The sequence below is a fragment of the Gavia stellata genome, chromosome 6 (assembly GCF_030936135.1).
Source record: "Gavia stellata isolate bGavSte3 chromosome 6, bGavSte3.hap2, whole genome shotgun sequence".
In the NCBI taxonomy this organism is placed as follows: Eukaryota; Metazoa; Chordata; class Aves; order Gaviiformes; family Gaviidae; genus Gavia; species Gavia stellata.
This window is the reverse complement of record NC_082599.1, coordinates 35,335,334-35,361,066: the sequence shown is the minus strand read 5'-3', so window position 1 is coordinate 35,361,066 and position 25,733 is coordinate 35,335,334. Positions and strand designations below refer to the sequence as shown.

The 25,733-nt window shown below is 37.5% G+C and overlaps 1 protein-coding gene across 1 annotated transcript in view; it reads right to left on the bottom strand.

Moving 5' to 3' along the window:
* Positions 1 to 25,733, bottom strand: part of DNAH11 (dynein axonemal heavy chain 11) — a 162,531-nt gene that overhangs the window by 34,904 nt on the left and 101,894 nt on the right. The window contains 9 exon segments of the mRNA XM_059818829.1: positions 627 to 749; positions 2,046 to 2,281; positions 4,994 to 5,179; positions 9,353 to 9,487; positions 17,122 to 17,223; positions 18,005 to 18,178; positions 18,641 to 18,709; positions 18,711 to 18,794; positions 19,180 to 19,289. Of these exon segments, the coding sequence (XP_059674812.1) occupies positions 627 to 749; positions 2,046 to 2,281; positions 4,994 to 5,179; positions 9,353 to 9,487; positions 17,122 to 17,223; positions 18,005 to 18,178; positions 18,641 to 18,709; positions 18,711 to 18,794; positions 19,180 to 19,289 (1,219 nt within the window).

The window sequence follows — 25,733 nt, the reverse complement described above, 5'->3', positions numbered from 1 at the left end:
AAAGAGTGCCCATCTCTGGCTTGCTCATCTCTGCCCTGTGTTGTAGCACATCAGTTTTGTCTTGTTAGCCTTACTTTTTTTCTTTTTTTTTTTTTCTCTTCCCTTTTTAAGCCAGTTCACTGATTTGTTTCATGGGGTGGGCAACACACTGCAAAGCAGAGGCATGGTTTTCTTACGCTGATATTGCAGCTGGAAATCCTTATATTGTTAAATCCAAATCTAGCCTGCCATTTCCAGTGCTTTTCCTTTTGCTATAGATGCCTAACATGGAAATGAAATATTTTCTTTTCTCTTGAGCCAAATATATGCTCCTCCTTGTTTTGTTCCTTTTTTGAAGTAAAAAAAAAAAAGTAGATTTCCACTTTGGGTTGAGAAATTCACATGCATGTCTATATTGTATTTCGAGTCCAGTTTGCGAATTGAGAAGAGAATTTTGGTATCTAATCAGATGCAAATACTAATGTTTTAATATCCACTCATCGACAGTTTTTAGCCATTGCATTTTAAAAAGAAATAAATAACTTCATGAAGGGTTATGAAGTAGTAAGCAAAATGTGGCAGTCAAAGCAATATAGATCATGTCATTCCACGTCATGGAAAAATTCTGATTACTCAAGTATACTTACTTTCCCTTTTTAACTGTATGTCTTCCAAGCAGGGGATCAAGTATGGGATTAATAGATTCACCCATGTTTTCAATTAGTACATTGTCTCCATAAGCCAAAGCTCTTTCAATGGTCTTCAGAAAACTTAAACATGAAAAATAAAAAACCAAACCCTCAAATATTAGATAAATGCTGGTTATAGAAAGATCTCTTTTATATAATAGACTTGGAGAAGTTTTTCTAAAAGAGTATGGTTAAACCATGCAAAACTGTTCACAAAGAATTTCCCAGTGTTCAGAGCTCGACAGTTTTGAGTTCAACGTCTTTACACCTATGCTCTTGCTAGTCCTCATATTAAACAAAAAAATATATCGCTGGGGTTTTTCTTAAAAGCAAGTATGAGGATATAGCCCCACACTGAAGACATCAGAATTGACATAAAGAAGTTGGAGGGGGGCACGTATATCTTTTAGCTTTTGTTGTTTTTTTAATTATGTGGGTTTGTGTTATAGCTTTTGGTATATCCTCATCTACACTATAAATGCTCTCTTGAAGGCATTGCATCTGAATTACTTGGAAGAGTTCTGTTTCAACAGGCACTGAGAAGAGAGTAGATAATCGTGGAAGGGTAAGTAAGCAGAGAATATAGCTTCATGCAGAAAGGTACTGCAGAGTACGAATGAAAATCACAATTATTTGTGATGGCTGGAAAAAGAATTAAAAAAAAAAAATCAGGGCAGGCGAGGGAAAAGAGTTTGTTCAGAGAAGCAGACCAGGCAAATGAGTAACACTTTGTTTAAAAATGAGGCCTTACTGTGACCATTTACTGCACTGTGCAATTGCGTGTTGTATCTGGAATTTAGTAAAATAAACTCAGATAGTCCTTCGAAATGGAACAGTTAAATCTTACCTAGTTGTCTCCCTAAATCAAAGTAAACATGAGAAAAGATATGAACAGATCAATTACATGCAAGTGCTATCAACTTACATATAATTCAGTAACAGTAACGAGAATTAAAAACAGGTTTGTTTACAGGCAACGGACCCGATATTGACTTTTGCCTTGAATGCAGTACGCTGGATTGAATCTTCCCCTCTGTAAAGTGCACGTGCTGTGTTCTGCTGACTAAACTGTACAGTAAAACTACTGTCACATCATCAGGCTTTGCACTTTACCTATTGAAAAAGTGATTTGCCCCTCACAAAAAGCACACCTCAACTTCCACTTCATTTCCTCCTCAACACTTGAAAACAGTGTAAGAAAGGTCCTCTTTCAAGCACCATTTTAAATGGAAAATGATACTATGGATAAATAAGCAGCACTGTTGTAATATTTCAAGTCTTCAAGTAAGTGCATTCCAACAAACACCAATCCGTTACAAAAATTAGGGCAACTTCAGGGCAGTAAATGTGCAAGCCAATTCTTCAGCATGCACATACCCTTTCTGTCCCAGACATACAACTTTAAGGTCAGCTCCATATTTATTCTTTATCCATTTAATTCCTTGTTGCTGGGGATCTATCATCAGAGGCCAGAGCTCACAGTTTGTTAGAATAGTGGCATTTTCTGTTGACATCCCATCACCAGGCAGTCCCTCGTTACTCCAAGCCGCAATCGTAGCATCATCCGTCAACATGGCAATCAGGTCCAGGCCCTCTGCCACAGGAATAGGAACCTTTGAATCGGAGTGGAATATAATCATCCAGCAAGGTTACCAAGCAGCAAGACATGACTCAGTGCAATGCACAAGATAACTGGCCTGATATAAATTAGGGCTTTCTAGGCAGAAAAGTAAGGAGGATCCCTGTGGAGTCTGAGATGCAAAAGACTATACTAGGAAATGTGATGAGAAGCAGCTTATTGTATTTATCACAGATTTTTAAAAAATGTGTTTTCATTTAAGACATTTACTTAACAAAATATATTTATAGTTCGATAAAGTTAAAAACCCACCATATATTATAGATTTCAGTGTATACAGATTCTGATATTGCAAATTCAATGCTCATGTATGCTCTTGAGCAGGCATTTCTGGAACATAAATCAGTATTTATCTACACAAAAATTACAAAAACAGGATTCCCATGGTATCTTATTAATATACTTCAGCTATATGTTAACAAGGTCAAGAGCCAGAGAATGGGACCATCTCCAGGGGCAGAGGCAGCCTTGGAGCTCCCTGCATGGCACCAGCTGTGGCAATGCTCTCGTGTGAATGCCCGTTCGCTAAGAAGGAAGCTGCAGTCTCCATGTACACTAGAGCAGCCGTCTGACAGCCACACTTGCTGGATACTATCTTGTTGCAGGCATTTACGAGGACATGAAAACAAAAAGAAATGGAACATCCGAAATCAGTACTTACCGAACAGGTATGGGTAGGAAGGAAAATACCTAATGCAACACAACAAAGTAAGAGAGAGAGAGAGAAACTAAGTTATTTTGAAAAAAAAAAAAAAGTGGCTAGTGGAAGCACAAAAGAAGATCTATACCGGATGCCTGGAATTAAATTTTTCCTTACCAAAGCAAAGGGCAAACCCCCACCAATTCCTTCATGATGTTACTCCAGGCTTCCTTATTTGTGATTTCTGGATTGAATTCTAAACCCATAAATTAAAGGAAAGCACAGAATCATCAGTATTTAGCCTGAACTATCTTCTATACTATTCAGAAGTGTTTTAAAAACTCTTCCATCAAAATTTTCCTCCTCCCTAGACATGCATAGTCCTTAGTGCTACTTGTAGACTGGAGATTCTTTTAAAAGTCCACAATGAAATAAAAAGGCATGTAAATCTGGTACTTATTTATAAAGAAAATAATTACATATATTTAAGTTGAGTCAAAAACCTAACTTTTGATGAACTTGTTGAAAATACAAGTGCAAAAGGACCAACAGGCATACATTCCCCTCTGCAAGCATGCGACGTATTTATCTCCTGTGTGTAACACATTTATCTAAATATACCAGAAGACTGAAAATATGATTTATCTCTGGACTGTAAGGCAAGCAACAAAATAATTTCCATGAGCTGAAATACGTCCTTGTGGAAACCACTAGCATTGGGGTATTATCAGGGTTTCCAATACAAATTTTCACACAATGCAAGAAAAATATTTTAATATATAGATACATCTATTGTCCCCGTATCTGCACAAAACTGATACTTCATGGCACAGAATGACTTGTTCCTTCTAAAGAGGACTTAATAAACATCTATTTTTAACATCACTTCCCAAATGCATTTCTCTCCTCTTTTCCACACTTCCCCACTTGCAGGAAAACAATCAAAACTGAAATGAGGTATTTTATCTCACTGCTGATCAGTGAAAGCATCTTAAAATGTAAAAAGTGACAGTATGGATTACTTTTATAAATACAAATGTTCAATCCATTTCAGAGGATTCTTAAAAGGGTTAAGAATGACATTTATTTCCAGGATCCCACTATTGAAAAGAAATATACAGGGGTAATTTTTTCTACCTATCAGCATTAGGCTGCAAGGTAGAAGGTTTTTGAGCAAGAACTTTATCTGCAGACAAATTTTTGGTGGAAAAGGACAGAGAGATGTTCCAGGCAATAAAGCTCCACACAAATTAGTGATTATTAAACTCTCGCACAAAGCAAACATCTACAAAAAGATGCCCCCGCAGTTCTGAGTGCTGACCTTGGAAAGCTTTGATTTGGCTTTAACTGTATTTCCAGAGTGTCCTCAGGCAATTCAGCTTGCCTGCTGTGCCTTAGCTTTGTGATTTAAAATGGGGTAAGAGCTCCACGCATCACATATTTCAGAGAATAATCTACATTAATCATGACATAATGCTGTGATTTGTGGCACATGACAATAGGAAACAAGTAGGAAGAGGTGAGGAGCATTTGCAGCAGTAAGGAAGGAAGGAATGGTCCAAAGCTTCACAAGGAAGGATGGAGAAAGCTTTGCAGAGACAACTCTAAGTGTTAGAGCCTCTATGCATTTATTGAGTACTATCACAGTTTCCTCTAGGCACAGAGGAATGGGGATTATCATAACTACATGCTCTTCCTGGAGCTGAAAAACTCAGCAGAATAGGTGTCTCTATACAGCTCTATCACTATTTATAGCATTTGCTGTTACACAGGTGTCACAAAGGACAGAATCTGGCATTGAGAATTGGAAAGGGAAGGGATTTTCTTTTGCCAAAGAGAACTTAACCTCTCTCTCCCATTCCCCTCAAAATGTACCTGTAATCTGAGGAAACTATGTACATATATACATACACATACATATACAGGAAAACAAATACCTGCAAAGAGTATTTTATAGCCACTTTTAATACAAATCTGTACTTCAGATTTTTGAAAGATAGCAACTTTAACAAACCAGACTCTTCACTGGAGACTCCCATTTTGTACAGCAAATTTTATCTTTTCTGACTTTAGAAAAGGAATCCAGAAATGTTGCATCAGCTTCTGGCGATACTCTTTTGCGAAGGGTCCAAAGTAAGACAGAAATGCTGCTGTTAATAAGACGTCACCGCATAAAGTTTTCTCTTCTGCTTTGAGGTCTTCAATAGACTGGCTCCAATGCATGTTTTCAGACTGCAAAGCAAAATTAGAAAAGTCATCTCCCAAACAACTTGGAAGTGACAGAACGTTTAATCTCCACATTAAAAAACAGAAGCATGCAAAAGCACAATAGGAAAGGTGCTCTGTCAGCAAGAGATATACTTCCTAAGACTGCGAGGCTGGAAACAATCCATAATTTCTGGTGGTGATTTCAACCCTTTGAATCTGAAAACATAGGATGGAGCTCCTCATCAAGTATTCTATGTCTTTCCCTTTTCTGATTTTTTTTCAGTAATGGTGCTTTTGCCTACACTAGATACAGTACAGCAGACACACAGCAATACTGGCAGCATCTGGCATACTACTGCCAGGTACAGTATGGCAGCAGTGCCTTGTGCAAAGTACAATCATTTCCAGCAAGATCCAGAAAAGGCAAGGAAACAAGAATATTAGAAGAAAAAAAAATATGAAGAAAGGAAAAAAAGCTGTTTCAACTTCAAGAAAGATGTGACTTCTATGTTTTTCTCATGCTTTTTTCCAAGGGAAGGGGCAAGGCAGAAGAGTTGCAGGTTTTTTTCCCTCTTATTTGTCTGGCTTGTTTTACCTACTAGCTACAGAAGTTTTACTGAGTTAAGAGCTGTAATGGTTTGGAATTTCAACAGGAGGAAAGGCAAGGGTGGTCAAACACACAGGTTGCCCAGAGAGGTTGTAGAGTTTCCATCCTGGGAGATACTTAAAACGCAACTGGACATGGTCCTGGGCAAGCTGGTCTAACCAACCCAGTTTGAGCAGGGAGAGTGGACTAGATGATCTCAGAAGGTTCCTTCCAGCCTCAATGATTCTGTCAAAGTTTAACTCTAGAAATTGTTTTCTTCATATTTCCACCCCCCCCCCCCCAGAGAGCCCCAATCTCTGGAATCCCTTGTGCACTTTGCAGATTCATCTTAACCACGCTTACCCTGGGATACTTCGGATGAATAGTCAGGAACAGTCTCAGATATTGATGATTTCTTACTAGTAGCTATATAGAAAGCTGTTGTTTTATTCCAGTTATGTTGTAAAGACAGCCCACCATCTATTTAAAATTTTGAAATGGTGACTAAAGAATTTCAGAGAAATGAACCTTTTCAGAGAAATGAAAGTATCTTCTTTAAAGAAAGTTTAAGATATGGATCAAATCATCACCTCCTTTTCAATTGGATTTTATGGTATGGTATAAAAACCAAACTAGCAGTATTTGGCACATTATACTTTGATTGTTCTGTGTATATAATTCCCAGCAAAGGAATGAAAGTATGCATGAATGTATGCTCAAATAGTTTCAGTATAGAAAGAAAGGTAAAAATTGATCATCCATTAGCATCATCTTCAAACTGATGAAATCCTAGATGTAAAATTGGAATAGACTGCCATAACCTTTCTTCCTTGTTGGCACTGCTGGAAATACTCAGGATAAAATAAAAGTTGTTTCACAGTTTGTTCACTTGCATGAGGGAAACCTCAGGAAATCATTCTCCAGTGAGCAGAGGGACTGAAGCAAAGGAAGGGGCAACATGAAAGAAGAAAAGCACACTGCTGAACAACTTATAAGGACTGTCCTTTACCCACTGTCTGTACAGACATTTATTTTTCAGAGCAATGACAGTAATCAAAACTTATCTTTCCAGTCCTTTACATGATGTAATCAAAATCAAGAAAAATCACTGAACAGAAAGTATCTTCCATACTTCAAATAATTTAATGTCAAATGCTTGCATTTTGCTGGTGCTCGCTGCTTGAGAGCTTAAAAGGATACTCTTGGATGTGCTCATTCTTGAAAGCCTTAAAAATTTATAAAGTCAATCTCAAACTCACTCTCATTTTAAAAATAAATTTCCGTGTGCACAAAAAACAAAGTAACAAAATAATTGTTAAACTTTATATTCATGAAGTATTTTCCATCTGTATTTTTCAGAAAAATCAGAAATATTTACTGAAATGGTTAAATATCCTGTCCTGCAAAGACAGACATAGAATTCTATGATAATAGAAGACTCAAACACTTTTGTTATAAAAAAGGAATATAAAATATCCACTAAGAAAATGTAAATACCTTTAATCAAAGTACCAGGCTTAAAAGAGTTAGCATTTAAATGTTTCACAGTGTAAACGCAGGAACTCAGTGTTTGAAGGCCTCCTAAACCCCAGTTACATTCATAAAAGATGCCCAACAAATGACAAGTAAAGGACTATTCCTGTTGAAAGTTCTAACAGCAATCTTTGTACTGTAGCAGTTTTGTTTTGAAGTATTTTAGACATCCATTTTTTTCCCCACAGAAGTCATTGGATTCTTCTTTAAACCATTAACTGAAGGGAACGAGACAATAAATCCATTAATTTACAAGAGGGCCTTTTTGATTTATCCATCCTCTCTTCTTGTAGACACTGACTGGTAAGTCATAAACAATAAAGAGCACCCACCTCATTCTCCAAAATAGCTTTGAAATTTGAAGATTTACTAAACATAGAATGATTGTCTATTTAAATCTTCAGTAATTTTACCATACCACCCAAGCACCATAAATCACTAGTGACATTGGCTAACAAGGGTTTAAAAGTGGGAACATGCAGTGTAATAAATTTCCAGACAGTTAAAAATCACTATAATTTTATTCTAATGCATTATAGATTGCCTGTAATGTCATCCTGGCCGGGGTGACCCATTTCTAATTTTGAACAGCTGTTCAGCTCGGGAGTTAGTTAATGATTAAATATAAATTGCCTGATTTATTAGTCTGAATGGTTGAGCTTCTAGGTCAATGCTATATAGACAAAATCATCAGTCTTGATGCTTTTCAGAAGTTAACTGTCTCCTGTTCTAGTCAAAAAGAGTTTATTCTCAGAGGAAAAGACTTGATGTTCTCAATTAATCCTTTTAAATATTTTCCCCCTTAACTTACACAATAAGATTACTAATAAAACTCAAATCTTGGAGAAAAACTTACTTTAACTATGTAGAAACCTTCAAATCCAAGACTTGGAGAGGCAAAGGCCATTGGCTTCCACAGAGCTTCCAAAGGTTTTGGAGGTCTGCAGGGTAAGGCTAACAGTGACCATCTCGGGGCAAACAAAAGTTTTCATATGCAGATAGTAACAGTGACTTCAGTGTTTTTCTACCAAAGCAATTATTCACATATTTTATATTTCTAGGCATATTCATTTCAGACTCAGGTATCAAAAATGGATCTGTTTTAATTGCACTGGGGTTTTTTTCATTAGTTCTGTACTCTTACAGTAATTTTTTTTCTAAACTGATTTAATCTTCTTGATTGCTGGCTTCTGCTGAGAGATTTGCAGAAACAAAAGTATTCACTCTGTGATCATAGAAAGCAAGGTCGCAGGGATTTTATGAAATCCAACTTAAAATATTTATTCAGACTGCCTTGGGAACTCATGTAGTACTGTAAGCATTCTTTGTACTTTTTCCTGTTATTTACACTTATTTGTCAAAATGGGATGGTTAACATTCTAGATGATGAATTGAGACAGCATGATTTCTGTAAAGACTTAGGAGATACTGCACAGCAAAACTGTGGCTGACTTAAATGGTTACTCATCATTTAATAGGCATGTGTTAGCTTTAATGATGTTTGTCTGCAAATAAAGCTAATAACCACACTAAAATATATGTAATTTTAACATAAATACATTTCATTCTTATTTAAAAATTAATAGTTTCTGCAAAAGGAAAACCCCAAAAATATCTGATTGGTACCTTTCACTTATTTACAATCTAAAGTGCAATGGGGGCAGATGTAGGGTGACTCCATCCTGACCTAGAGGATTATTCAGTCTTTCTGCTCATTAACTAGAGGCTGCCCAGCCTGTCACAATGTGTTCACAGTTGTGCGTAAATGTGGTGACTTAGTTATATGCCAGTATCAGTTGCTCAGCAATACATGATTTTTAGGAAATGCAAATGTGGTGCAGCACATTTTACTTCTCAGGATTTTATTATGGGTTTATTTGCGTGGGGTTTTTTTTTTCCCCATTTAAATGATTTCTAATAAGGGTCACCTTGCGCCCGCCCGCCTGCCTCCCCCCCGCCTCGACTTTCCCCCCCCCCCCACTATCCTCAAAAATTTAAGTTTAACATCATGCTCAACAAAACATTTTAAATATTTCAAAACTCACACTTGCAAGAACATTCAGGCAAAATCTTCTTACCTCAAGTCCCTTGACCAGCCTGTTGGCCAGCTCAATAGTTTTGTTTGTTTGATTCGCATCATCTTGACATTGGACTTTCTCGGCACCTGCTTACTCGAGTGAAGCTGCGAGCTTTCACAGATCGCTATCCAGAACCTATTCAGAAAAGGGATGGGTAAATACTATAGCTTAAGTTTTGTTGGGTTTTTGGTGGGGTTTTTTTTGTTTTCTTTTATTTAATTACATTTTACATAATATATTTTAATGACAATAATTGTAGACAGTACCTTTAAGTCTGAAGGATACAAACTTTAGGGGAAAGGTTTTGTTATCCTCTGCTCTTTCTACAGCTCCTGGCAAAATGTAAGTACGCTAACCAACAACAATTTGGAACAAAACCATCATTAGATTACCTTAACAAATATCTATTTAAATGGTGGAGATCCGGTGCTTGCAGATAATAATAGGAAGAGAAATGTTTCTGCGTGATGGCAATGGCCTGTATTGCAGTAGGATCTAGAGGTGCCAGACAAAACTGCAAGTTTATTGTGCTACGTTCAGTAACAAACATCCTAGGCCATTGTAACTATGTCCTATGCATTCCAGAGCATTTAAAATTGTGCCAGAGAGAAAAAAAATGCAAGAAAAGAATTATTAGTTTTATTTGGTACATGAGCCTAGTGACATAAGAAGATCCAGCAGTTTGTTCTTGGGCAGGCAGGATGGTTTCACCAGTGGCAGAAAACAAGCAGATCTCCTGCATGCCACTCCACACCCTCACCAAAGATCTTTAACCACACTTTTATGCACTCTTCTCAAAAGGCAGCAACATGCCCTCCCTCTGCTTTCAGGGATTTCATACTGAATTCACCTCAACTCAGTAGCAGCCACTGCTCACACCCAGTGAGCCCCTGCAAATTCCATCTCAGATTGCTCAGACCCTTTATTTTCTTCAGTCTCTATCACTCCTGCCATACAATTGGTAATTTGCTGAGCTGCAGCACTTTCTCCAGATTCTCTTAACTGAGTAGCTAGGATGACATGAGATTTTTACATAAGACCATGTAAAATTGTTTCTGTTAATACCTACTTAAGTAAAACAGCTGAAAGACGCTTGGCTGAGGAGCTGTCTTATCGTTGTTGAAGATACAACACCCTGTCTTTCTGAAAAAGTCTAGGAAATGCGGTAATCAGTCAAGAATAGTTAGTCAACAAAACAGGGGGGAAAAAAATTGTAAGTTTCTTCTGGTTGTAAAAATAAAAACTCCAAACTACTGCATTTGTTCATCAAAAAGAGAAAAACCACCCACAATGTGTTTATCTCAGTTTTCCCTTTCATCAGGAAGATAAACACTTACATTCTTTCCTAACTAATGAGGACTTCTGCTCAGTAAGAGCATTTCACAGAGATGGGCTAGAAGCAAAATTCTATCAGTCTAGATGCAAGGGGTAAGAAGAATGAAAACAGAAGCAGTTCTCTACTCTCTCTTTTTTTAAAGAGCAACTTATTTCTAGGCATCTCAAGTTTGCCTGCACTGTAGCATAGACCCGACCATAATTCAGGTACACTCATTCATCAAAGGCTCAGGTAGTAAAGATGGCAAGAACATTCTTCTGCAGTAAGACAAACAGTAAGGAACACCTCAACATCTCTGTGAGGTTTTTTTTGGTATGTAATAGACTCCTTTATCAGAGCACTTCCTACCTCATGACTTTTGAATAGGAAAGGTGTCACTACAAAACACGTCATTCCCTTTTGTCATCCTTTCATAGGATGTAACATAAATAAAGTGTAAGTGGGATAATTCACATGTTTTAAAAATGCTTGTTATTGAGAAAGTTAGTGCCAGGGAAGGATGCTCCACAAATCACAGCAGAGAGCCATTACTCTCCGTAGCAAGTCTGCTGGACTGTGCCTTTGTATAATCCTTTTCAGAGTGTATTTTCATTGTTTTTAAGTGCTCTCATATATTAATAGTAAACATTGCAATGATAAATAATACAAATTGTACTGTCTCCTCTGAAAGGATGAACTTGGCCAAACTTTTTAGCCTCAACACTAATAAACATACCACCTTTCCTTCTCTTTTTTTTTTTTTTTGCATATAACAGTCATACTTATTCTAATATATATTTGAATGTAAAATGATAATTTTCACAAATATTTTTAGCAGATAACTGTAGTCTCTTTAAGGATGGAAATCCAATTTCATTTCACTCAAAACGCTTAAAAAATAATTTCACCGGTGAAGAAATAGTCCTTTTTTCTATTTCCTAACCTGCTCTTCTTTCAGTTCACTGCAAATATATAGCAATTGTCTGACTGGATGGACAAATGTATGTCTTCATATAGTAAAACTTTAGCATGCAAGAAAAGATCAGTAGGCATCACCATCCACAGAGTACTTTTTTCTCGTCTTTGAAACATTGTAAATGCTTAAAATTACATACTGTTTTAGTATTAGTACCAGTCAGCATATATTTGACATAAAAAAAATTACTGTGACAATATTAATTACAATATTGCCCATGTTTGATAAGAATTTAATTTCTCGTTTAAAGATATTTTCTGGAAGCCACAAGAACTGAAAGGAGGTTAGTTTAACTGTGCTGTCTAGGCTGAAGATGTATTATTGATTACTAACAGCTGCACCAATTATCATCACTGAAAATTGCTGGCCGCAAAAACTTCTGTATGAAAAATATGTACAACTCTCCTATCTCTCTTTGCCAACAGAAAGAAGCTGAATTATGAGTCAGGGAGCACAGAACATCCGTGAATGCAGGAGCAGAGATCACTAACAACTGATACAATGCCTTCAAGTCTATTCTTTAGAAAATTGGATAGAAGAAGATAGGAAAGAGACAGACATATAAATGACCACAAGAGAAAAGTGCAAGAAATGAACTGGAGGATAGGGGGCAACTGAATGTGTGGATTGATGCCTGGATAATGATAAGAAAAACTCTAATGTCACAGAAAAGGTATTTAAAAGAGACTAGATATGAGTCACTGCTTCATTGCTCTTACTGAACTTGTTCAGCTCCAGAATGAAGAGGATTACTAAAGGCTGGCATTCATAAATGACATAGAAAATATCTCTCTCTTCAGTACTGTTTGATTTCATGCAGATTCAGATGAACTTTACACTGGTGGAGTACCTTCTTTTTGTGGGGTCTACATACTGGCCTTGTGCAAGCTTAAAGGAAATTTGGCTCTTTGGAGGTTGACTGATAGGGCTGCACAGCACTTCTACTACTCCTGAAGAAGAGGTGGTGAGTGAGGTGAAAACTTCCCACAGACTGGGTCCAGTCAGCCCAGATAAAGATATAGAAGAACGTCCATATATCGAGAGTGACAATCCTTCAACATTAGAGGACTTCTTGTTTCTATGGACTATGGATGCATACAACTGAATAACGAATAAGAGCTTTCTACAGACTGATGGGATACAGAGGGTTATCAGCAGCTAAGGTAAATAGAAACCAGGCACTTGTCACTGAGAAGTGCCTGCATTGTTCATTTTTTTTCCAGAAGAAATACAAGTTTGCCTTCTCTTTATACCTGCTTCACAGACTCCCTTACACAGTGAATCACACCATTAAAAGGTGTGACATGAGCCAGCTGGAACAGGTTGCATAGGGCAGGGGTGCATGTTACAAAATACTGAATGCAAACATGAAATGAAGCAGATCTAGAAGTTACCATGGTTGGAAAAATGGAGGTGATGAAACCTTGCTAGATGTAAAACTCTCTAGAAAAGTGGAAGGCAACTGGTAAATATTTATACAGCACTTCATTCTAACACTAAAAATGGGTGCCAGCAAAAAGCAATGTTTCACTCTGAATTTGCATCTTTTCATCAGCTAATCCTGGTTAATGGTACTGCTGTACGTAACAGTCCTCCCCATGGGACATCATATTGAACATCATGTCCTTTAACATGTGGATTGATACAAGTTTCCAGCTGAGGAACTCAAGCTGATTTTAAATATAAAATTGAACAGTCCAGTTCAGGATTATTGAATAGGGATGGAAATCTACAGACTAAGATACTCACTGTTGACCGTGTGTATGTTTAGACGGAGAAAAAGGCTGAGCCCAGAAAGCTAAGCAGAGGCTCTGTGAAATGCCAGCTGTAACTATAGTTAAAACAAAACCAAGCAAAGTGGCGGATTTCATGGAATTCTGTTAAAAAGCAAAAGTGCAAAGATAGGAAAGGATACTGTTCTGTACCCCCAGTCTACAGAGGTCATTCCACCCACTGAACCTTACTAATGACCTCAGCCTCTCATCATCCTCTAACATTTCACAGGTAGGAAACTGGGCACTAATGATCAGAGGAAACGAATCTCTCAGCCATACAATTTTCTATAGCTGAAACTTCCTAGATTAACATTTTATAAAGTGGGTGTCACATCCCCAACTTGTTACAATTCTGGAAACTTAAACTTACTTCTAAGATTCCTAGATTGTTTGAAGCTCTGGTGCATGTTAATTTGCAATTTTTTTCCTTCTAATTGCCAGTCCTGGGGAAACTATCAACAGCTTTTATACACACTTCATGTTATGTCTTCATGTTATGCACTACACTTTTATAGACACTTTGATAATTTCCAGCCTGCCACACAGCTATTAGATAAGACATAAGTTAAGCATTCAATTAAAACTAGGTTACTTCAATCACTTTCAAACCTTTTCTTTAAATAACATTTTAAATCCTCTCAATGAACAAGAAATTACATTCTTTCCTTCTATGAGTACAACAGATAAATAGACCAACTGTATATAAGCTTATGCACAGCATACCGCATTTGGATACAGCATATGTATAGGTAAGTAGTTCATGGAAATCAGTAAGCTCAATCACCTCACATATGGAAAAAAACATGACAAATTAGATGAGAATTCTATTGCTAGCTGGAATTTGCAAGACATTTGAATGAGTAACATTTTGCATTGGCCCGTGCAAAGAATTGCACTGTAACTGAAGCTTTTGAAGTTAAATATTTGGAGACTGCAGAGCAGAATGCTTAAAAACAGAGATTGTACATTCTTCTTGAGAAATGACATGCAACATGTGGACTGCGAGAAGCAAACACAGAATTGTCCAATAGGAATAATAAGTCTTCAAAACAAAATTTTACCAACAATCCTCAGTAATTAAATGATGGATGAAGACATGACTTATGGAAGTATATAAATTTTTCACGTATCTTCATATATAAAAATTGAATCCCTTTCTGATACCGTCAAATTTCTGAACAGAGTCACAGCTCAGTTACAAGAAACAAGCCAAAAGCAAGTCTTCCTGAGTGAGATGTGTGCAGCAGTTTTTACTGTATCATTATAACACTTTCTTACCACTCACTCTCTTAGTATTACAAATACATTTTAGCATACATTATACACACACTGTGTAGACAAGTATTTCCTTTTTCTTCTTCTACTGAAGTTCATATTCTTGTAAAATATTACTGGATGAACCAAATTTCTGCTTTATTTTTGGAATCATGAGATGGTATAGGTTAGAAGGACCTTTGGAGGTCATCCAGTCCAACTCTCAGCTCAAACCAGGGCTAACTTCAAAGTTTTCTTTGAACTATCCACAATCAGCCCCAGGTCTTCTTCCCTAAGCTACTAATGAATAAAAAATAATCATGAAGTATTAATAAAAAGTTCAAATTTTTCATTCCAATATGTATTATTTTGCATTTATCAACAGTGAATTTCACCAGCTATAGTGTTCTCCATTCAACAGCCTCATGAGCTCTGGAGCTTATTATTGCTATGAGTAATACCTACCGGAGAATCAAAAATTACAGCTACAGCTCCTTAAAAAAGTTCATCAGGTTGATCAGCTATGGTATGAATCAGTTACAAAAATAATAGTTTTAACTGGATTCTTCCACCTTGTAAAAGGAAGCCTGGTTGAACATGCAGTCTGGTTAGGAAAAATATTCATATTAAATGACAATGTGACAACTGTTGGCCTAACACAGGAAACAGATAACTGCAGAGGGAACTGCAACTTAGTTTGCGGTGCAAAATTCTTCCTACTAGGAACTGAGCATAGCTGAGAGAAAAACTGCTGCTAACCACCTCCAGAAAAATTCATGAGGACATGAAAGGGGAAGTAAATAAATATAAGAAGACAGGACTAGATTCAAAGTTGGAGGCTTACTGAACTGCAAGATCACCTAAAACAGGAAAAGGTTCTTTGAGATACTATCTGGCAAGGAACAGGGATACATTAGTGCTCTTCTTTGAGAAACACATTAAAACAATAAATGATTCCATGAGTTTCAGGGGTGAGTGCTGTGTATTAAAAATAATTTTTAAAAACTCATTAAAAAGCTATTTTAGTTCAAAAAGTAAGTATTTGCACTTAATAAACATACATCAGTATAGCTGTGTGAAATAGTAATAATAATAAAAAAACTTCTTCAGTACAGCTATCTTTTAGTGTAGATAGAAGCTTCACTAGAGCAGATGCACTTTGATCTGAATGGGCAACTCCAAGGTCACAAGGCTAAGGCTGTATCATACAGAGGCAAAATACTTGCCATAGCAGCTGATGGGATTTTTGGGGTGGGAGGCAGAGGGCACCAGAAGAGGAAGAGAGATAGTAAAAGCTATCTGTGTTTGCCCATTAAATTTGCATCTCCTTCAGAACAAAAAAAGCTGGTACTACAATAGCAGGAGGAATAACAGGAAATTGCTGAAATAAAGAATGAAATTCTGAGATACCATTAATTCACAAATTTCTGAGAGTTTCAGTAAAAGTGAATGTTGTCCCTTCTCTTAAATTGATAATTTAAGAGAAAACAGTGAGAGTAATCCCCACATTACATATTCGTTCAGGCTTCATTTATTGCTTGATATCTTAAGTTGTGGGATTTCAGGTCTAAATATTACCAGCAAAAAAAATCTTAAAGTCAAGTCAAAGCCTACTAAACCCAATTAATGCCGTGTCTGCCAAACCATTTAAAGCCTTCTTTGCTAAGTCAAGGTAATTAGCTCGCAGTAGAGAAACTCCTTCCACCCACCATCTCCCAAGATACCAGAAGGTGTCTTTGTTTTGAGAGCACTTTGCATTGCAGTCGCTCCATTAAATGAATACTTAACAAACAACAAATAATGCCTCTCAAAAGTTCAATAGATATTTGGTGGTAAAGATGGTCTTTGATTCAATCATTAACTCAAAAGACATTTGTCAGTAAAAGATTGTAATCAAAGTTTCCACTTCTACATGCATGTGTGCACGCATGTGTATATATGTTCAGAGGTCTTTCGAAAAAATCAAAGGAGATTTGATGTCATTTTTATTATATGTTTAATGACAAACATAAACACAGATAAGCATGAGCTTCCAAAGCCTCTCTGGAAGTTACTCCTATATTCCAATAGGTCATTACTCATATAAACGCTTGGCATACATTCTTTGTGAAAATCACAGCTAGTTATTTATATCAACTGTTAATTTCAGTTTACTAATCTATTGGTTATAACATGCCTAGATGGCTTTGAGTAAATTCAGTCATTTCTGGTAAACAGCTTCATGTGCTACCACCGAAACTATGGAACATTCTTCAGCAGGTTTGTTGGAAAAATAGTGATAATCCCTAATGAAAACGTATCTTTAATGCTTGAATTAGGAAGTAATAAAATCAATAAAAAGAAAATAAATCAACAAAATTAATTAAATAAATAAAATAAACCAAAACTAATAAAATTAAGTGGGCTCAAAATATTAGAGAATAATGCTTATTAATCAAGCAGGACTTACAAGAAGCTTTTTCCTGATGACTTCTGTTTTTTCTGTAGCTGCTGCTAATTCAGCATTTGCCTGGGCCAACGTGTAATGTTTTGGCTCTACCTCACAATACACCTTAAAAAAGACATGCAACATGCATACATTAGATGAGAAGTTGGTCTCACATTCATTATAAAAATTGCAAATGATTCCTGATGAAAGACTTTCAGAAAATCCTAGTAGTCTCTCATTACATATATTTGCTTTAGAGCCATCTTTCTATACAATAGTGAGACATACGGAGATTTGTTTCATTATTTACCTAAAGACTTAGGAGATTTGATTATAACCTACATAAGGATATCTTAAGCAGAACTGAATGCATCCTATTGGGTCTACTCTCCAACTAAAATTAATCTATATGTATCACTTTCATGGTTTTAGAATACAGGCAGAAATCAGACAGGCATTAAGCTTGAGTAGATTTCAACTAAAATTGATTAGTTTTTTACTATTTCATAATTAAATGATAACCTGCTGGTTGGATGAATGGAGGAATCCTGCTGCCAGGTGCTCAAGGGAATCACAAGTGATAAGCTCTTACACTCCAGACAGCCAGACTCAGATGGATGTTTCAAGTGAAACGTGTACATATGGAGAAGAATATTTTTCAGTTGTTGCATCATAATGACAATTGAAAAGTCCTGGACAGCCACATCTTTTTTACCACTTTCTACTAAAAATAAATACATGCATACATACTGTTAAGCACTGAATACTTCCCACACACTTTTTCTGTGGTTGCTGTTACATTCTCCCTAGAACGCTGAACTGAATTTACCAAAATGATAAAAAAACCTCAATAACAGAAATTTCACCCCATCAAGTCAAGAGAGGAACTGGTATATATACATACGTCATTGAATTTTACTATATTGATGACCCAGGCACACAGACCAGATGCTGCAAAGGATTTTGTATGAACATAATTTAGGTTGAAACCTAGATCTTTCAAGTAATGTTCCTTGACAACTTTCAGACAATTCTGAAGGATATGCTCCTTGTCACAGTTGATTAAAGCTTGTAAGAAGAGAAGTTCCAGTGCATCAATCCTTTTCCATTTCAGAGAATGAGAAGCTAACTCCTACTTTCATTGCAAATGCAAAACTGGAATCCTGCACTAGCTTATTGTTTTGGAAATGTTATGCAAAACATTAAGCAAAAATATTATTTTCCCCAAATGCCTAAAGGATTCAAGCTCACAAACTCATTTTGTGATTTTATGATTCACTTCAGAAATTTGGCAGAGATGAGATAAACATAATGAAATTCTCTCTCTTTAACTTTTCTTCTATTTTTGCAATTAATAAATGCCAGTGGCGCTCAGGCTGGCTTGAGTTTGTCACTAAAGGTATACGGAAGAGAATAATGCAGGGTCATATCTTATTCCCCTAAATTCAAACTGTAAGAAAATAATGTTGTGATTTAGTTTCTCTTTCTCTAGCTCTTATTTTTAACTATTCTTTTCCTTTCTCATCTCAATGATGTCCCATTGATCATTACCTTTCTCAAAGACTTTTGTGGTTTTCCAGCTTCGGTATTTGGGCACTTTCCATTTATATGGCCAGTAAAACCGTTACTGCAGCAATAACATTGGTTACAGCCACTGGTGGGTTGGTGAAGGCTTTCGGGTCTGCAAGACTAGCCTGAAAAAAGAAGATCAGAGGAACAGGTACAGAATTGTGCAACAACAGTGGATTTGTTCCACAGAAGCTTTCTGATTACCAGTATACAACTCCGAGCTCTCTGAAGACTATTACCAATTATTTTATGTGGTGAAATTATTCATGATTACGGCCCTTCCCTTACTCTGCAATCCTATGCGCAACTTGGCCAAGTAGGATGATGGGAAGTGTAATGCCAGGTCAGGTACGGCTGGTGCCAACCTGTTGCTTTGGAGCATGCTGCCCAGAGAAGATGGAAATTTGGTTGTGCTTGGCAGCTTGGCACTAGAATGACCATTTAATAGCCTTGAACTATTTGAACAACAAACAGATTTTTTTTGCAGACATCAAACTGTATGTTCTTTACCTTATTAAGCGTGTCTAAGGCTGCTGTAGCAGCAACAAGAGCAGGTTCAGCTTTCAGCGGATCATCCTCACATTCTTTCTGCCTCAGATATACTTCTCCTCGGATTGCTGCTACCAATTAAAACAATGAATCTTAAGCTTTATTTTGAAAACTAAGGCTGTAAATCAAATCAGAGCTGCTTAAGCACTCAGACTTGCAGTGTAATGTCTCTATACAGAAAGAGATTTTAAAGCCCATTATTTTATATTGTGCATAAAAAAGACTTCTACAACACTGACATTCAAGCAGGTTTGTGCTCAGCTCTGGACTCCATCTGCTCTGCAGGGTGAGAATTACCATCTCCTGTTTATACCACCATACTGCAGAAAAGTCAGCCTCACCTCTGTGCCTGGGAAGATCATGGAACAGATCCTCCTAGAAGCTATGCTATGGCACATGGAGGACAGGGAGGTTAATCAAGACAGCCAGTATGGCTTCACCAAGGACGAGGCTTGCCAGACCAACCTAGCGGCCTTCTATGATGAAGTGACTACATCAGTGGACAAGGGAAGAGCTACAGATATCACCTATCTGGACTTCTGTAAGGCCTTTGACATGGTGCCCCACAACATCCTTCTCTCTAAATTGCAGGAGATATGGATTTGATGGGTGGACTGTTTGGTGGATGAGGAATTGGTTGGATGGTTGCATCCAGACAGTAGTGGTCAACAGGCTCAATGTCTGCATGGAGATCAGTGACGAGTGGTGTCCCTCGGGGGACAGTACTGTTTAATATCTTCATCAACGACAAACAGTGGGATCGAGTGCACCCTCAGCGAGTTTGCAGATGACACCAAGCTGAGTGGTGCAGTGGATGCACCTGGAGGACAGGATGCCATTCAGAGGGACCTGGACAAGCTCAAGAAGTGGGCCCATCTGAACTTCGTGAGGTACAACAAGGCCAAATGCAAGGTCCTGCACCTGGGTTGGGGCAAATCCAGCATCAATACAGGCTGAGGGATGAAGGGATTGAGAACAGCCCTGTGGAGAAGGGCTTGGGAATATTGGTGGATACAAAACTGGACATGAGCCAGCAATGTGTGCTTGCAGCCCAAAAAGCCAGCCATATCCTGAGCTGCATCAAAAGAAGCGAGGCCAGCAGGTCAAGAGAGGTGATTCTGCCCCTCTACTTCGCTCTGGTGAGACCCCACCTGGAGTACTGAGCTCTGGACTCCTCAGCACAGGAAAGACATAGATCTGTCAGAGCAGGTCCAAAGGAGGGCCACAAAAATGATCAGAGAGATGGAACACCTCTGCTATGAAGAAAGGCTGAGAGTTGGGATTGTTCAGACCAGTGAAGAGAAGGTTCTAGGGAGATGTCATTGTGGCCTTTCAATACTTAAAGGGGGATTAATAAGAAAGATGAGGACAGACTTTTTAGTAGGGCCTGTTGCAATAGGACAAGTGGTAATGGTTTTAAACTAAAAGAGGGTAGATTCAGACTAGATATAAGGAAGAAATTTTTTACAACGAGGGTGGTGAAACACTGGAACAGGTTGCCAAGAGGTGGTAGATGCCCCATCCCTGGAAACATGCAAGGCCACGTTGGACGGGGCTCTGAGCAACCTGATCTAGTTGAAGATGTCCCTGCTCATTGCAGGGTGGTTGGACTAGATGGCCTTTAAAGGTCCCTTCCAACCCAAACCATCTCCAGTTCTATGATTCTAAGAGATAGTGGGCTGGACCCTCAATGACAGTTGAGTTTTGCAGTGCCAGGGGTTCCATAAGGCAGCCAAAGCTCGCTTCAGTAAAGCTCCTATATGCTCTATGTTAGCTAGCACATGCAGCTGCTCAGGAGTGAAGCCTTGTACGTCATGAAGGTAATGTGATAAAGAGCCAGGGACAGAGGGATGTGCTGGCAAACAGCGACCTACAATCATTAGGAGTTAACAGGCTTCTCAGTGACTTATAACCTCATATTGTATCTGCTATTTCTACTAAAGCAGTAGTTTAACCTCTGGGTAGCTAGCTCACATTTATTCTCATTGCTCCAGAGAGAAAATTTGGTATATGAAATTCCTTTCTTCCCTGCTGCTCTGAATCACGAAGCATCCCTGCATGTTGCTCTGCCCTTTTAAGGACAATAGCGTGAGATAGGAGGTGGAAACCTGCTGACTACCCCATTTGTGGAGAAAACACACTGAGACTAAAAAGGATGAATAGGAAGCAGAATAGCTTTGGACTGGCATACCAGAAACCATTTTTCTTTCTATTTATGGACAAATGTCTGTATCATCACAAAGAATCTTCATCTGGCTTATGGTAGCAACTGGATATTTTCCATCATCCTCTGCTGCTCAGTTTTGCAAAATGAAAAGTAAGAAACAGGTACTGATGCTTTATCTGCTAAGAATGATTTATAATTGAAATACTCACTTTTCAAATTCTCTTCACAGGCTGCTCTGATTGTGGCCTCGACAACTTTGCTTTATTCTTATTATCGTGATAAATATACATGCAATTAACCTGATGAAAAAGAAGTTTTACATTTGGCTTACTAAAGAAAATCTGGTATTTCAACACAACAGTGGTAGCACTCACCAGGTTGACAGGGAAAGGAATATGGGTCTCTCAAAGACCAGTTCAGCGTTTGTAAGACTAAACCTCTCAGGTTAATTAACTAACTATTGCTTAGCACAGCCTCCACTCCTTTCAAGGGCAATGAAGGACAACACACTACCACCACAATGTTGTGAGAGGACTATGCGACAACTTTATACAATTTCGGTTCATTTTCATGGGACTATAATAAATGGTATACATTTTTCAAATAGGTAGTGTATTAACAGATTTTGTGTGATGCCCGGTTTCTTTCTTGCATAGGACACTATAACACAAAATAATGCAAGCAATGCTTTCTTTGCCATCTTGATATCTAAGGACATAAAAAAGAGGTACAGCTGGAAGAAGGGTAACATACCTTTTTTTTTCTAGATAAGCTTTTCATATCTCTTGCTGAAAAATTGCTAGTATGAAGACTGTCCTTCTAGTAGATGTACCTATCTACCAGACTGTGATCAAGCATGTCTATATGGATGTGAAATACCACCTATCTGTATGGATGCTTTTGAAAAAAGGAGCCTGTAAGCTTATGAAGACACATCAGATAGTGAATGCTCCTGGTTGCCAACAGAAACCTGGAGATCACTGTGTGAGATACAAAAATTTAGAAGGACTCCTGTGTTTAGGACTCTATAACACTGTAGGATGCAAAGGTGAGAGATTTAGTAATGCAGGATAGGAGACCAGGTAAGGTATCTGTACAAAAATCTGGGGAATATTAGGGCAGTCTGTTACTTCTGAGGAGTTATCAAACACAGGGGAGAACTCAATAGCTTATGCCATTTCAGTAGGTAAGCTGCAAGCATTTCACAATCTATGTTCAAATGCAGAAGTTGGAGCTAAACAAGACATGTATAGTAGAGAGAAAGTGAAGATTTTTCACTAAGATTGAGAGCCATGACCATTTTTTCCCCTCACTCCCCCATTTCTTCCCCTTTAAAGGGCTCCCTTTTAGAAAATCAGAGAAAATACCGAGGAGTCAATGGTCAGTCCTAATGATGCTCTGGGGTTTTCCCTAACCAGTAAAACATTCACTGCATTTTGGGGGTATAGGTAAATATATCAGATTTGTCAAACCAGCCTCCATCTTTTGGTAAATTTGCCTTTTTCTTTTAACTCCTCAGTTCGAAGTCTGAAACTATAGGCCTCAACAAGAGGGAGAACAGGAGAAAAGGAAATATCTTATATGAAAACACTACTTACTTAATTTCAGGTTTGGAAATTAAACAGATATGAATCCAAGCAGATTTGTCGAAACACTTATCTTGGCTTAACAGTGGCTTAGATCAGTGACTTTACATGAGCTACCATCAGTTTTAAGTGAAATCTGAGCTCCTCCACAACTGTCTGCAATGATTTAATTACCTGTTTAAAAGCTGATGGATTTCATTGGTGCAAGTTTATCTGGTAGAGTAACCCTGGAGGGTGTTCTGTATCATCTGCAATTGCATATTTGGAAGATTATCATGCATATTTAAGGATACATTGCCTGGGGCTGAAGTTAGTTATATTTGGTTCATCTTTATCCTTATACCGCATGCTCATCTCACAGGCTCGTTTCCTGTCAGGTCTTGCTTAAGCAAAGTCTAATTACAGAGAAAGAGGATATTACAGTGATCAAGATGCTAATACTTGGATCAAGCACTATGCATTAGCAGTAACAAGCCTCTGTAAAAATTTAATATCCTTACAAAACAAGTTTCTACAATTGCTGGGGACACTTTCCATGTGCCACATGGAGCACAGGACACACACAGACACTGTCCATGGAAATAAAAAGTTTAAAAATCAATATGCATTACATTACAAATGACAAGTTGCTGATAAAGTTAAATATTTCCCTCATCTCTTGTAATGTAGCCTTTAGGATGAAATTGGTTTACATGATGAAATAAATATTGGTTTGCATCTTAGCCACAACGTATTTTTAGAATTAAATACTGCATATACAGTTGCAGTTTTGGTTTGGTTTATATTGTCTCTAACATGGTTTGAGACCCATGTTCTGAAATTAACTGAAATCAAAAAGTTTAGAACGGCCAAACACACCTTCTGTTAAAGTTTTTAAGGATGTAACCAGGTGAACAAGTATTACATTTACAGTACATAGTGCTTCTAACATGACATAGTATTTTCCATTAAAACAAACAGCTAGTTTAAGTCACACAAGTTGCATCATCGTTCTGCCTCTCTTTTTTTCTTATGCTTAGTTATTCTTTGCTTGCTGATACCCAAAGAAAATATGGGACAAGATAATTTTTTTTAAGGGAGGAAAAGTTAAACAGAGCAGGTTGCAGATAGGCCTTAGGACAGTATTTCTCAAAGCTACTTCCCCTCACAAAGAGATGAAGGAGCTTTTCAACCCTGTCTCCAGAAGTTTAGTCCCCTTCACATCAATAACTGCTACAGTACAGAGCTCTTCAATTATAGCTAAATTGTTAGAAAAGCTGGAAGCTGTGTGCCCTTAGCAATCAGACCATGAGTAGAGTGTCTCAAATATACCATGTAAATAAAGAATGCACTTCAGCTAAGGGAGGTAAATCAAAAGAGCTGGTCAGTCTGGATCCATCTTTGCTCCTAATCCTCAGCTAGTGTCACTATCACCCATATACCTCCACCATGCTCTGCATGTTTTCTTCCTTTGAAGGGGTAGGTCACATTTTTAAAGGCAATGGCATACGCATTGTCATCTGTAAACTACTCTGGCTGGCATCTTTCAGAGCACACAAATGGCCAGTAAAATGACAGCAGTCTTACTGTCCACTATTTTAAAACCTTAGCAGTGTCACATTCATAGTCCAACCCTTGTTGATTACTATACAGATATGTAGCTCTGCCACATTTATGGGGCATGCAGACTGACCCCACTTTTCCTGATAAGTCTGGTCTGACTTCCACTCTTCACCTTTTCTTAGGTAATGCTTTACTCTAAGGCAATACCACCAAGGTATTTACTGGCTTAATGTTGTAAAACTCAAAAAGCCCTTATAAACTGCAGTTTGAAATCTACAGAACAGGAAAGCCAACATAATTTTTTAATGGGTGACAAATTTTAATCAATTATGAAGAGTATTCACAAATTACTTAGCTGGAAGATGTATTCTCATTTGCTGATTTTTTTTTTTGGTAACAAACATTATAGAAGATTAATATTTAGAAACCGTCATTGGCCTTATGAAATAGTTTTAGATTAATATAGCACAAAATGACACTTTCATTTCCAATAAAAACATTTCAGAAGTGCAATAAAGCAATGAACAGGAGAGTACGGTAACCATTAGTGTTACGCACTGAACTTCATCCCTGAAACAAAGTAGCCCAAAGATGTGATTAACCCACGATAATCACTCTGTGTGTTTCACCTAGTTGCTTAATGAAGTAATTAGAATTTTGTTAAGGGTGTATTCTGATCATCCAAATCCATCAGAAGCATATGGAACCAATACAGGAAAAGCACCACTGAAAAGTGGTTGGTAGGATGCTGAACTGTTGGATCCAATTTGTGCAAGTTTAATTGCACTATCTGAACTTTAAACTTCATAGGGATTTTTAAGTCCTATATAAGATACGGATCAGAAAAAGGCTGAAGTCCATAATTAGCATAATCCAGAGAAATATAAAGGTCCTGATCCAGTCTTCATTTATGTCAGCATCTAAAATCACTTTTCCCTCAATAGAATTAGGATGAAACACAAGGTCATTAGAAAAGTATTAAATATCACCTAATAATAAGAAGTCTTTAAGAAACAAAACAGAAGAGAATGAAAGACCATTTTGATTGTTCAGACAGTACAGTGTTCCCTGTGGATCAGTATCTGAAGACCGTTTACAAAGCCCTTGGCAACTTGAAGTTTCCATAGTTCAAAATCAGGCATTAACAATCATTACGCATCAATTAAAAATTTCTCTCTGCAGTATTGATAAATGACACAATGTACATCAGATTTTGTATC